This window comes from Physella acuta, unplaced genomic scaffold (assembly GCF_028476545.2).
Source record: "Physella acuta isolate Inbredline_101_S28 unplaced genomic scaffold, ASM2847654v3 ptg001955l, whole genome shotgun sequence".
Lineage (NCBI taxonomy): Eukaryota > Metazoa > Mollusca > Gastropoda > Physidae > Physella > Physella acuta.
Window position 1 is genome coordinate 1 of NW_026733460.1, and position 14601 is coordinate 14601.

Consider the following 14601-nt stretch of genomic DNA (forward strand, 5'->3'; position numbering starts at 1 on the left):
ATACATACATATATGGGGGGCCCAAATTTTTTTTTTGCGGGGTGGCCCATTTTTTCTAGTTCCGCCACTGATATATATATATATATATATATATATATATATATATATATATATATATATATATATATATGCCTATATAAATGACGCCTTTTTGTGAAGCCGTCAGTGGTAGAAAAAGTTTTGTTTTACGAAGTTCTAAATTTGTTAAAATGCTTACCTTTTTGGTTATTTTTAATAGCCACAACGATTATTTGAAACCAGAATAATTATAGTTAATCCCATAATTCTTGTATTGTTTTTTTTCAGCTGACACCCTTGATACCAGCAGAACAGAATCCTTGCAAGGAAGAAAAAATATTACAAAGCCATAGAAATATAAGAACTCTCATATTTTAAAGAAAACTATTATTTAGGACACATACTATTTATCCGTTGTTGATTTTTTTCTGAAATAAAGGATAGAGAATATTTACCTTAAATTAAATATTGATTGCAAAAAAACAAATAACACAGTTCTTGCACTGAGCAAGTTAAAAATTAGCAATTTATGTCTACAGAGATTGTAAATAAGAGCTCTGGAATTAACTTCCTTCCGAATTCTTCAAAGAAAAAAGCTAAAAAACGACAGAGGGAGAAAAACAGTGATATTTCCTTTTACTGATGGTTTATCCCCTCACACAGAATCAGTATATTATTTTGATCAAATTACTAAGCTTGACAGAGATAAACAGCTTTCATTATTAAGTAGTTACAAAAAGAAAACAAGCAAACTTAATAAAGAAAATAACTCAAACTCAAAGGAGATTTGGTTTGATTTCTAGAAATAGATCTTTTGCAAAAGGACAATCCGGTCCTTCTCACATAAGACTATAATTCGTCTTTACTCAATACTGCATAGACAGAGGAAGAGGAGTTGTGATGTTCATTCAGGTATTCCACAGGTTGTGGTTCATTCTGGACCTTGTAAAATACAATTATTATCATCAACAAACTACAAAACAAAAATGGTGGTTTCAAGAAAGCCAGAACACTTATAAAAGAAAATTGTGTAAAGACAAGTGCAAAATACACAATAAACACCAAAGATTCATCGCAGCATACTTTGAAAGGTCCTAGATCTACCATTTTTCTGAGTGAAAAATACATATAAGTGTACTAAACAGACGAATGTTAAGAGTGATGGTCAGATTAAAACTGATAATTTAGAAAGCATACACGGTAAAAATGAAGTTAAAAGTATAAAGCCTGCAACTACTGAATGTAATTTTCATTTTGAAAAAACTTATTTTGGTTCTGAAAAAGCGGAAACTAAATTTCAGAAAAAAATTGAAGATAAATGTGCAAAACTTGCAAATGTTGAAAGCAATTTTTGATTCTGAAAAAGCTGGAACCAACTTTCAAAAACAAATTAAAGGTAAAAGTTCAAAGGTTACAAATGTTGAAATTAATTCTGATACCGAAAAAGCTGAAACAAAATCTAAAAAATATATAGAAGGTAAAAGTGCAAGGCATACAAATGTTGAAAGCAATTTTGATTCTGAAAAAGCTGAAAGTAAATTTCTAAAAAAAAAATGAAGGTAAAAGTTTAAGGCATACAAATGTTGAAAAGTAATTTTGATTCTGAAAAAGCTGAAACAAAATGTAAAACAAAAATAGAGGGTAAAAGTACAAGGTATACAAATGTTGAATGCAATTTTGATTCCGAAAAAGCGGAAACTAAATTTCAGAAAAAAATTGAAGATAAATGTGCAAAACTTGCAAATGTTGAAAGCAATTTTGATTCTGAAAAAGCTGGAACCAACTTTCAAAAAACAAATTAACTGTAAAAGTTCAAAGGTTACAAATGTTGAAATTAATTCTGATACCGAAAAAAGCTGAAACAAAATCTAAAAAATATATAGAAGGTAAAAGTGCAAGGCATACAAATGTTGAAAGCAATTTTGATTCTGAAAAAGCTGAAAGTAAATTTCTAAAAAAAATAAGCTTACAAAAAAATGAAAGTAATTTTGATTCTGAAAATGCTGGAACCAAAATTTCAGAAAACAAATTGACGGTAAAAGTTCAAGGCATACAAAACATTGGAAGTAATTTTGATTCTGAAAAAAGCTGAAAAAAAATGTCCAAAAAAATTTGAAGGTAAAAGTTCAAGGCATAGAAATGTTGAAATTAATATTGATTCTGAAAAAAGTTGAAAAAGAATGTCAAAAAAAAAATTGAAGGTGACAGTGCAAGGCTTACAAATGTTGAAAGTAATTTTGATTCTGAAAAAGCTGGAACCAAATTTAAAAAAGAAATTGAAGGTAAAAGTGCAAAGCATGCAAATGTTGAAAGTAATTTTGATTCTGAAAAAAGCTGAAAAAAAGATGTCAGGAAAAAAATTGAAGGTAAAAGTGCAAGGCAAAGCTACTGTTGAAAGTAAAGCGGATTTCAGAAATTCAAAATCAAACAATTTCCAGGATAAATATTATCTTAAAAGTAAGCCGGACTAACCCGATAAGTGTTCATTGGGGAAACATCTAAATTAACAAGTCTTCAGGACCAATGATGAACATAAAAATCAATTTTTTTCTAAAAAAATGTGAGCTTACTAAAATGGCACAAAAATATGGTAACATTTTTACTGGTAGATGTAACTAAACCAAAAGATTTTTATGACTTAATTCTGTGTAATATTGTGAGTGGTTCAGGATCTTACTTAAAAAGTCTTACGATGATAGATGGATTACAAAAAAAAAATGTTTGTTACGTTTAAAAGTAATCAAGGTAAGTATTTATAACTTTATAAAAACTAAAACAAAGTAGCATGTTAATTTAAAGATTTCCAAAGATATCTATATTTGATTTTAAGGCTCAATCCCCATATTGTAACCAGCAGACAGACATACGTTTTTAAAAGCTATTAGGTTTTTTTATTCCTTTGTCTACATAGGCTTTTTTTTCCAGAATTGTCTTTAATTTACTACTTCATTCTACTGTGTAATTGCTGATGTATACGTCAGAGTTTTGTATTAAATTTATTTTGCTGCCTTCTAAATTCATATGCAGTGAATACAATTAATTAAGCATTAGTTTACTAAATTGTAAGACCGTCATATCTCAGTTCTGATAAATGTGTCTGTAATGTGTACTATAGGATTATTCCTAATCCTAGTTAATCAATAAACTTGATAACAATTTTTCAAATGCAATTTTGTATTTCTTTTTTGTGTTTAGATGCTGAAAATTTTTGTGAAAATAGACCTGAGGAAATCAACAATGTAGCTTCTGTTTCGATGGCAACATTGGAAGAAATAGATATTTACAGTAACATGATTTCAATCCATAGCAGACAGCCAATTAAAGAAGTGGAAAAGCTAAATGAGCACCTTAACAAGCTGACTGGAGTAGAAATAATTAAGACACACCAATATACTGAAAAAAGGTCAATCATCATAGAATTCTCTCCACAGCAGTGTCTAAGAGGTACATTTTTAAAGTTTATTTTCCTAGTTTAAATTTCTAGGATTTATTTACATAATTTCAATTCAATAACAGATGTTAGCAAAATAATGAATAATTCTACTTTAGAATGATTACTAATATATAGGCCTACAATTTTGTTTATCCACTATTTTAATTTATTGTTAAAGTAATTTTAATAAATCTTTTCAATTATTTTTAAAAACACAGAATTTATTTTTAAACATACATTGGTAAATATTACCACTTGGACTCAAATCTTAGAGTACTAAAATTAATAATATTTATACAATGCATAATTTTTCTTTTGTTTGCTATTTAATTTCAATAAGAAAACTTACCTGCACTGATATGGAAATGTGCTGGTGACTTCATGGATCAGTACCTCATCTGTGCTCCAGTACAGAAAAGCAGGATGATCTTAGTTGAAGGAATTGATGAGAAGATTTCAGATGATTCACTAAAACAGTATTTTACTAATAAGTGCAGCAGTAGAAGATCTGGAGTTGTTGAAAAATTGGACAGACTGGATCCAACATCTTCAATTGTAATGTTCAAAGCTGTAGAAGGTGAAGACATTCTATTAAGTTTACAGCTTGAAAATAGAATGATTTATAAAGGTTTCTTTATAGATTTTTTAGTAATAATTTTGTTTCTCTTTTGGAAACTAACTTGTATGGTGATATATTAAATTAGAGTCAAGAACAAAATATGTATGAAATTTTTTCTTTAATCATGAAAAAAAAATATTTTTCTTCTTTTTCTGATAAAAAAGCAATAGGGCTTAGTGATAAAACAATAAACATGTGAGTCTATTCCAGTTTTTATTTGTTATAAAAAATGTACAGCTTATATGTAAAACAAATGGCTTAGGTTATTAATTTGCAAAAAACTTAACTTTTCTCAGTCTATATAAGTTTTTCTCCTTGAATTAAGTGCTATATTTAAACTTTTATCAATTAATCTGATTAGCATTTAAATTCATTTTTATTTGATTTTAACTAGATTCAATAGGCCTACACATTTTTTGACAAAAGTTTTAAATTAGCCTATAAAGAATCAAAATAATTAAATCAGAACTGTATCCAACTGATTTCTTAAAGCTGACTTATTAAACACATTTTATAAAGATAAATGCATTTTTTTTAAAGGTATTAACTGTGTTTCTATTAAAAATTTACAGATGCAGAAAAAATTACAAACCAAACAGAATTCTTTCTAGGCAATAAAACACTCAGTGTGAAGAATTACTTTTCATGCTTAACTAAAGAAGTTTACCAAAGATGTTTTTATCAGACTCAAAAACTATACCCTAAATTAAGTGAAGAAGGTTTGCTCAATAGTAAAAAGGTTAGTAAACAGGAGGAAATATAAAATAATCCTGAGATTCAGGTGAATCTCTACATGATCTTCAGATTTGTCAACAGCAAAAACACAGATAGTAAGAATTACTTTTTTCCACTTAGAATAAGAATCCACTATTGTAACCAGTGGCATAGACATGTATTGTTTATGAGAGGGGTTAAAAAAATGTACCATATATAGCCTATATATATAAATATATATATATATATATATATATATATATATATATATATATATATATATATATATATATATATATATATATATATATATATATAATGTGCACAGATGTAATTCAACAGTTGCTGGGTTAAGAAAATAACTGTGGTATTACAATACTAAAATTTTGTATAGGGAGGACCATGGGCAGAGTTTCTTCCATGCATTGCTTCAGGGGGGGGGGGAGGGAGCAGAGCCCCCCCCAAAGAAAATCTACTGCCCCCCCCCTCGAGCTAGGATTTTATATAGTAAACATACAATTTTACTAGTATCTCCCCCCCCCCCCCCGAAAAATGTTGACCGCCCTTCCCCCCCCCCCCCCCCCCCCAAAATATCAAGTGCCCCCCCCCCCCCCCCCCAGAGAAAAAAGTCTGGAAGAAACACTGACCATGGGAGCATTTGTAACCCCCATATACCCTCCCTCTTGCCTACACCACTGATTGAAACATCCATATTAAAGCTTTATCTAAAGTGGAACAAAAATATTTTAAAATTACAATATTAAACCTTGGATGTGAAAGGGGGTCATACATAAATGACATCACGCTTTTTTGGATGATTTTTTACCTCCCCCCCTCCCCTCCGTCACACATCGTCACAAAAAGCCAGACCCCCACCCCTAAAAATGACGTCACACCTCAGCCTACAACCTCCCTCAAAATTGCAGTTGAATTTTTCTTAAAACATCGATATTTTTTCCAAAATCTTGTCTGAACTCTGTCAATATAGAGCATTTTAATCAATTCATATTGCAATTTATTAAAACTGTTTTCTAAAACGCGAAATAACGTCTTAAATTAGTTTTTAACATTGCTTTTTTATAATGCAAAAGTGTAACGTGGCACCATCTGAACCCCCCTCCCCCTCATCAAACACCGTCACGAAATTACAGACCCCCCCCTTGGAGTATGACGTCATTTATGGACGACCCTAAGACCGTTTCATAAGCAAAATTATAAATTTAATTCAGCTTTGTTGAGTTTATTCTATTACTAATAGAATAAGTAACTATTCATATTATGTAAACATTTTTAATAATTTATCAGATTGACAAAGTTCTAAACAAAAGTTTACCTCAAGCAAGTGATATTAAAGAAATTGTTGTCAAAAATAAAAAAGAGCATGAAACTAAAAAAAAACTTAACAAAAGGATAAATGATTCTAATAAGAGTTTTACCCTTAAAGGCTATGGTAAGAATTTAAATTTTACCTATTAATATATAATCAACTTAAATATTAGTGCCCATTGTTAAAATATGATAAGCAACTTTAAAAGTTATACTGACTATTTATTGATTTAAAGAAAAAACATGTGTCATTTTAGAAATGTGAGATTATTTATTTAATAAATGTTATAACTTTAGGCACACACACTGTCTTAACTTTTGGGTCAGTGACATTAAAAGTAAAATATGGTGATCTCACAGAAGAAAAATGTGATGCTATTGTCATTGCTTTAAATGAAGATATGAATTATATCTCTTCAAGTAAGTAAAATAATCCAGATAGAAAAAAATAATATATTTACAAGCTCATTTACAAGTTATTAAGTTAGAGAGAATGAAATATGGTTTTAAAAGTAATAATTATTTTTATTTCCCAGATGCTGTGAGTCATTCAGTGTGGTGTAAATATATGCGTAACATAAGTGGAGAATGTAAAAATGAAGGTATTCACATAATTATCTTTTTTAGCTAATAATAACACATACCTTAAAATATCTTCAAGGATTTACTTTTTCTGTGTTCCTTTTCAAATTTTATTAAATTATATAAACTATCAAATCCTGAACAATACTTGCTAAATTAACAGTAAATATTTTATTCGCTTATAGCTGGAGATATATGGCAAAATGGATTAATAGTCAAATCCTCATGGAGGTTTCCTTTTACAAAAATTTTCCACCTGAGCACGAAAAAGTTTGCCCAACATTGGGACAGTGGCCTGAAGCTGGTGTTGGAAGAAGCTGAGAGACAGGGAGTTAAATCTTTAGCTTTTCCTGCCCTTGGATGCTGTAAGTTGTTTTCATACTTTCATTGAAAGTTTAATAAGTTGCATTTTTCTAAAACCTCTCTCATTTTGAAATAAAATAAATGTTGTACTTGAAAAGTTTACTAAGCAAAAGCTATTCCATATGTAGGCCTACAACAAGGTTCTTTTTTCATATTTTCACAGCCAGGATATCAAAAGATGACCACCTAAAAAAAAAATTATATTTCCAAGCCCTTGAACAATTTGGTTCCAACAGTTTACACACATTATCAGACCTGCGACTTGTAATTTTGGACAAAAAATTGTGGAATACTTTTACAGTTGAAGGTTGGCTATAAAAATGCCATCGTTAAAATAATCTATTTTATGTTCTTAAAGATAAATGTCTTAATTGTATTTTTAAGGAACAAAAATCAAGACCCCTCTCTTGATTTAAATTTTTCATAAGACATTTTGCAGTTCATTGCTTTATATTTAATGAACTACATAATTTTAGGCACAGTCACAGTTGTAAATTTTGGTTCAGTGACATTAAAAATAAAGAATGGTGATCTCATTGAAGAAAAATGCGATGCTATTGTCATTGAAATAGATGATAATATGAATCTTATTGGTTCAAGTAAGTACAATGATTCTTTTGGATGAAAAATATTTACAAGTTCTGAATTTTTCAAATATTTGTTATATTCACTGTGAATAAAATATAGTTTAAAATTAAATACAGTTTTAAAATATTTTAAATTAACTTTTTCAGATGCTGTGAGTTTTTCATTAAGGAGGAGATCTAGTCTACATCTGCAACTAGAATGTCTCAACAAAGGTATATGGGTCGTCCATAAATGATGTCACACTCATAGGGGGGAGGGGGGGTCGGTAATTTGATGTGTGATAAGGGGGAGGGGGGGGGTTCAGATGGTGCGACGTCACACTTTTGCTTTATAGATAAAAAAAATGTTAGAAAACGAATTTTAGATGTTATTTAGCATTTTAGAAAACAGTTTTAATAAATTATAATAGGAATTGATTTAAATACTCTATTTTGACATATTTCATACAAGATTTTGGAAAAATATCGATGTTTAAAAAAAAATTCAACTGCAATTTTGAGGGATGGGGGTTGTAGGCTGAGGTGTGACGTCATTTTAGGGGGGGGTCTGACTTTTTGTGACGACTTGTGACGGAGGGGAGGAGGGAGGAGGTAAAAATCGTCAAAAAAAGCGTGACGTCATTTATGGATGACTCCATACAGATGGTTTGTTTAGTTAAAATGTATATATGTGTATTAAAAGATTAAATTTGAAATTTTATTTGCTTATGTTATTTTAGTTTTAAAATCCAAACAAATTACTAAGTTGTAGGTAAATAAATAATATTTTTTACTCTAGTCAGTGATATTAAACAAGATGGTTTAGCTGTGACATCATCAGGGTGTTTACCATGTGATAAAATTTTCCACCTGAGCACGAAAAAGTTTGCCCAACATTGGGACAGTGGCCTGAAGCTGGTGTTGGAAGAAGCTGAGAGACAGGGAGTTAAATCTTTAGCTTTTCCTGCCCTTGGGTGTAGTGAGTTATTTTCTCATTTAATATAAATTTCAGTGTTGTGAAATTTTTTCTATCACTATTCACAATCATCTTCAATGTAAGAAATTATTTTACAATGTTGAAAAATGGACAATATATAATACTTTAATTTTGTTGTTGTTACAGCTATGATATCAAAAGATGAATACAAAAATAAAAAATTATATTTCCAAGCCATAGAGCAATTTGGTTCTAGCAACATACGTACATTAACAGACCTACGACTCGTTATTTTGGACAAAACAAAATTGGATATATTTTCATTTAAAGGTAAAAAAAAATTACTTGTATAAATAATCTCTGTATTACTCCACAGACAAATAAAATATATTAAGGGAGCATATATTACTTTGAAAAAAACTAAAGGTCTTGAGATATATTTTAAGTATTAAAAATAGCCAGGTACAAATTAGATGTAATACAAAACTTGAGAGAAGCTTTTTTTGCATACATTTTTTTTTTCTGATATACAAAAAAATGTGTTGACATGCAAAAAGGAAGATATACAACTTTTGAATAATAGAAGACAAAATTGAAGGTCATTGAAAAGAATAAACATTGTATTACTGTTTATTTAGAGTATAAATTAATTTAAAAGAATTGCATTCTTTTCTCATTTGAAATTTTCTAGCCTGATGTTTTTGATCTTACATCTTTAGAATCACTTATCTCTAAGGAGAATACTATCGCATCAACTTTGATTCATCAGCATAAAAACTTAACAACTCTTTGTGATTCTACAAAAGAAGCCAAGGAATTAATTAAACATGTGAATGATGAATGCAGAAAAAATGCTGTAACTGAAATATTTAAAAAAGATGATCTAAAGAAATTAGACAGCACACAGGTATGTAACTAAAAAAAAATTCCAATTATTTTCAATTTTTAGTCTCATTATAGTAATATTGTTAATAAAAAAATAATTTTAAATTATAAGTCCATCTAGTAAAAAATGAGTCCTCACAAGCTTAAATTTTTTCATTGTATTTCAATGTTTAATTTAATTGTAAATCTATGTGATATCAAGACTGTGTTTATATCAATCACTCAATCATGCTTAAAATGTAACAAATTACCCTTGAAAATGTTTTTTAAAATTTATCTTTTAATATGTAAAATCCACCAATACAAATATATAACACATATAAATTTTTTATATTTTATCTAAATAATATTGACACAATAATCATAATTTATATTTTTCAGATAAAAAATTTAGTAGATTTCGGACTTGAAAACCAAGTGATTGTCAAGTTAAATGAAGTAAAAGGATCTGCAACTCTTCAAGGTTTACAGCAAAATGTATCTAAAGTCAAAGAAAAAATATCAGATACAATTATAGATCATTATAAATCACTACAACATGCAATACCTGTAGCCATCCAATGGCAGTTTCAAGATAATACTGAATGGAAAAACTTTGATCCCATGTTTGTATTTAAATCTATATTTCAAAAATTCTTTGTAATTATAATAATCACAAATAATGAGAAACAGAAAATGTGCTTGTAAAAAAAAAGATTATTTAGAAATTTCTTTTAATAATTGAAACATTGAACGCAAAAAAATAAATAATTGATTGTTTATTTTAACATATGTAAGATTGAACCAATTGCAAAGTCTTTCTACATATTGTAAAAAGTGTATGCCCTTTTCCAGAATAAATGCTGAACTGGAGAACGCAGTCAAAAAGAATAAATCATTTTTTGATCTAAAAGAATCAAAAAGCATAGCCAGCAGAATTGATTTTAAAAACATGACTAAACTTAATATTAAAACTGATGGTACCAATGAATTCAATACAATTAAAATCAGACGTATTGATCAAATAAAAGGTATAGCCATTTCACTATTGATCATATATTATATAAATATATATATATATAAATAGATATATATATATATATATATATATATATATATATATATATATATATATATATATATATATATATATATATATATATATATATATATATATATATATACAACATTTATAATGACTTTAATTTTTTTATGATTTGGCCACATTTTATAACTGATGAATTTTTAAACTATATTTTTAAAAAATTTAAGAAAAAATATATTCATATACCCATTTTGTTATTTTAAAAAAAAAAGATCACCAATTCCCATTACACTGGTCTGAAATGGAAGAAAGTGAACATCTGAAACTAATAACTTTACAACCAGGAAGTGATGAATATAACCAAGTAGAAAAGGGGTTCAAAATTACAGCAAAAAAAATAATTCAGGTCTGTTGTAACAATTGAATGAAATATATTTCATAAAATAATACTTAATTATAAAATTAAAATACCTATTAAACAATATAATAAACCTTAGTTAACTCAAGAAAAAAATGCATTTCAAAATATTTGTTGTAAGACTTTAAATATTCTTGAAGCATCAATAAAAGCCATTAGAAATTATATAGTTCTCAAATTAATTAGCTTCACTTACTGGCCAAAAGTCATGTAGACGTAGATCATAATAAAGAGTAATATTCTCTTACTGTTTAGAAATTCCGTATGAAATTCGTATTAAAATAAGCTCTTAAAACTTTCTTTGAGTTGTGCTCATAATGGATCCTGCTTCAAAGATATGACAACTAAATGATATACAATTTCACTACAATGATTATAAGTTTGTTATATATTACCTGATTTGCTAATTTTTTTTCACTTGAATAAGTCTATTCTTTGAAACATTTATATTAATTATAAAACTGACAAACTTTAACTTCATATATTATTATACTTATTTGCTGATTTATTGTTCTCAGATTGAGCGAATCCAAAACAAAACACTGTACCAACAATATGCTGCTAAAAGAGAAGAAATTGTTGGCAGAAATCCAAGGGGTCACGAAAATGAAAAAATACTTTATCACGGAACAAATTATAAAAATGTTGATGCTATAAACCTAACTGGTTTCAGTCGAAATTACATTAATGGTAATTTTAAACTCCACTTATTAATATTTTTATTATGATAACTAACTTTATCCATTGGCTTATACAAATTATTTAAAAATTTTCAGTTGCAGTGTATGGTGAAGGTGTATATTTTGCTACAGACCCGACCTTCTCAGTGAATTATGCAAATCCAGACAGTAATGGCATTAAGAAAATGTACCAGGCCAGGGTTCTTGTAGGAGAATCAGCTGTAACCAAGTGCGGGGATCGACATCCCCCAAACAAACCTGGAAAAATCTACACTTATGATTCAGGCACTGATGGTAATGGTGTGATGTACATCATTTTTCATGATGCTCAAGCTTATCCTGAGTACATGATCACATTTTCCTAGATGGTTCTAAATACATTCTACTTTAACATTTTTTATTTGATAATTACATTAAAATGACTATGGTGTTTGGTATGTTACTTTAAATAAAACAATTAAGTTTTTAATGAATATTACTTGTTATTGATTTTTGCTGAAATAACAATAATACTGCCTGTAATTTGTATGTATTTTTAGATGTACTTGTTGTTTTTAATTTTTAAAAAGAGTATGTGAGCTTGTTTTAGTATCTCACAAATATTAAAACAATGTATATAATGCTTTTAAAAAAAAAGATGCTAAAGGCAGTATTATTGTTGTTAGTTACTGTGCAACAACACCATTTGAAGTGTTCAACCATGTGCTCAAACATTTACCATGACCTGGCACTGAATGAAGCAGTAATGTTAAATTTGAGGGATGACAAATGCAAATTAAACTTTAATTACCACTACAATTGATTTCTTAGTATTCCCAATCATTTTGTAAAACTATAAACATTAATTTTACTTGCTTTAAATTGTGTTTCATTTATTTATGTTTGAAACTGAAAATTTGCAATTTATTTTAAATCAGAAAGTATTATACTCCTTGTTGTATTGAAACTTAAATGCAAAACATACTCTACAATAACATATATTTTTTTGGCTTATGTTTATCAGAGTGCTTTTGTTTTTTATTTTCTGTAGATAGGCATTAGGTTAAAAATTTCTTTCATTTTCCATCAGGAATAGAGATCTTCTATTTGAACTCTGATGTTTGATTTTATTGTTATTTATTATCTGTTCTGGAAATTTAATTTAAATAAAAAGAAAAAAACTTATTTTGGATTATTTTGGATTCTCTCTCCCTACATAAATAATATTCATTACATTGAATTTGATAGTTGTTACTAAAGGAACTGTGAATGTATGTTTATTTTTTGTCTTTATTTGTGGAATTCAAAAGTGCTGTGAGAAAATAAACTGATTTAGACCAATACAACTTATTTAATAAATTGTGTATTTCAACTAGCTTGATTACATTTTGTATATCAAAATAGTGATTAGATGTGAGTGAGCAAATTTAATTAAGCTAATTATCTATATGACATCTAATTGCAAACCACCTGTTAATGGAAATTAATGGAAGTGTTATTGTCAAGTTACTATTTTGCTATTCTTTCAATGATTTAGCTGGTCTCTTGTCTGTTGATAAAGTATTTATATGGAATACAAGTATTAATTTGAGGCAACTCCCGGATACACCCAAATGACTCAGGCATGTCAAATGTTGGGTGTGGTGGGAAGAAAGTGTCTATGTGTGCTGCTGTTACTTTCAAGATGTGTTTGTGTTCTTCTTCTGCGTTCTTAATTTTAGTGTTGGAAGAGATTCCCTCCAACACAATTAATTGTACGCAGAGGCTTAGCGAGGGGTGGGGGCGGGGGCTGAGGATCGCACCGGGTGACACCATTTAGGGGGGGTGACAACAAGGTTAAAAAATAGCAAAATATATAGAGAAAAACTTAAGGGGGGGGGTGCAAATCGAAAGTTCGAGGGGGGGGGGTGCAAATTGAAAGTTTGTCGCTACGCCTCTAGGGGGGGTGACACCATTAAGTGCCGCACCAGGTGATACCCGACCTCGCTACGCCACTGATTATACGCCATATAGGCCATTGCCACCCGATTTCAGCCTTCTTTTCTTTTTGGATTTGCTTCCATAGCCTTTGTTCAACCAAGAACAATCTACAAGGCAGCAGTTGTTTGATTTTGGAGTTGTCTCTTCTGGAAGAGTTGCTTGTCCCTAGCTATCTAGCATCATCTGCCAGAGGGTTTGAACTCGAGACTATCCTGTTTAGCAACCATGAGCTTTACCAACTCGACCAAGCAAACTCCTTTTGCACAAGGATGACGATAATTTATTTAGGCTATTTTGTTATGCAATGGCCTGACTTTGGTATTATTGCAGCGGTTCATTGATGAATGCTCGTAATAAAAGGCTGGAACGTAGACCTACTTGTCATATAAGACTGGAATGTAGACCTACTTGTCATATAAGACTGGAATGTAGACCTACTTGTCATATAAGACTGGAATGTAGACCTACTTGTCATATAAGACTGGAATGTAGACCTACTTGTCACATAAGACTGGAATGTAGACCTACTTGTCATATAAAACTGGAATGTAAGCCTACTTGTCATATAAGACTGGAATGTAGACCTACTTGTCATATAAGACTGGAATGTAGACCTACTTGTCATATAAGACTGGAATGTAGGCCTACTTTTCATTTGTCTGTAATGTAAGCCTACTTGTCATATAAGACTAGTATGTAGGCCTACTTGATATTCCATGGTTAGTTGCAACTGTTACATTTTATTATCAGTTAGTTTCCCTGCAGGACCATACACGTTGAAACCTCCATGGTCGACACCTTACCAACACTTGGCAATATTGAGATAATCTTATTTTTAAAAAGTGTTTTCTCTTGTCACGTCTGCCTTGCAGGTAATTTTTGACTAATTAAAAAAAAAAACCAAGATTTTGTTCAAACAATCAGATGATCGTTAAATTCAATTAAGAAATTTATATAATTAGAATTATTATAGGCCTATTAAATGATAAAAGGGGAAATAAATAGCTAGTAGTTATATCACTCGACAGTGGCGTAGCCGGGATCGTCTCAAGGGGGGGTTCCAATTTTTACCCGGGG

General features: G+C 29.4%; 1 protein-coding gene across 1 annotated transcript; it reads left to right on the top strand.

Moving 5' to 3' along the window:
* Window positions 1–2385: 2385 nt before the first annotated feature.
* LOC131931380 (protein mono-ADP-ribosyltransferase PARP14-like) lies at window positions 2386–12493 on the top strand. The gene is made up of 19 exons (XM_059288180.1): window positions 2386–2763; window positions 3214–3462; window positions 3792–4028; window positions 4643–4809; window positions 6090–6234; window positions 6408–6530; window positions 6647–6712; window positions 6878–7057; window positions 7219–7362; window positions 7532–7654; window positions 7790–7855; window positions 8421–8600; window positions 8745–8888; window positions 9278–9465; window positions 9825–10048; window positions 10278–10453; window positions 10740–10873; window positions 11404–11575; window positions 11662–12493. The coding sequence occupies exons 1-19, from the start codon at window positions 2718–2720 to the stop codon at window positions 11928–11930; spliced, it is 3033 nt and encodes a 1010-aa protein (XP_059144163.1). The 5' UTR covers window positions 2386–2717; the 3' UTR covers window positions 11931–12493.
* Window positions 12494–14601: the final 2108 nt, after the last annotated feature.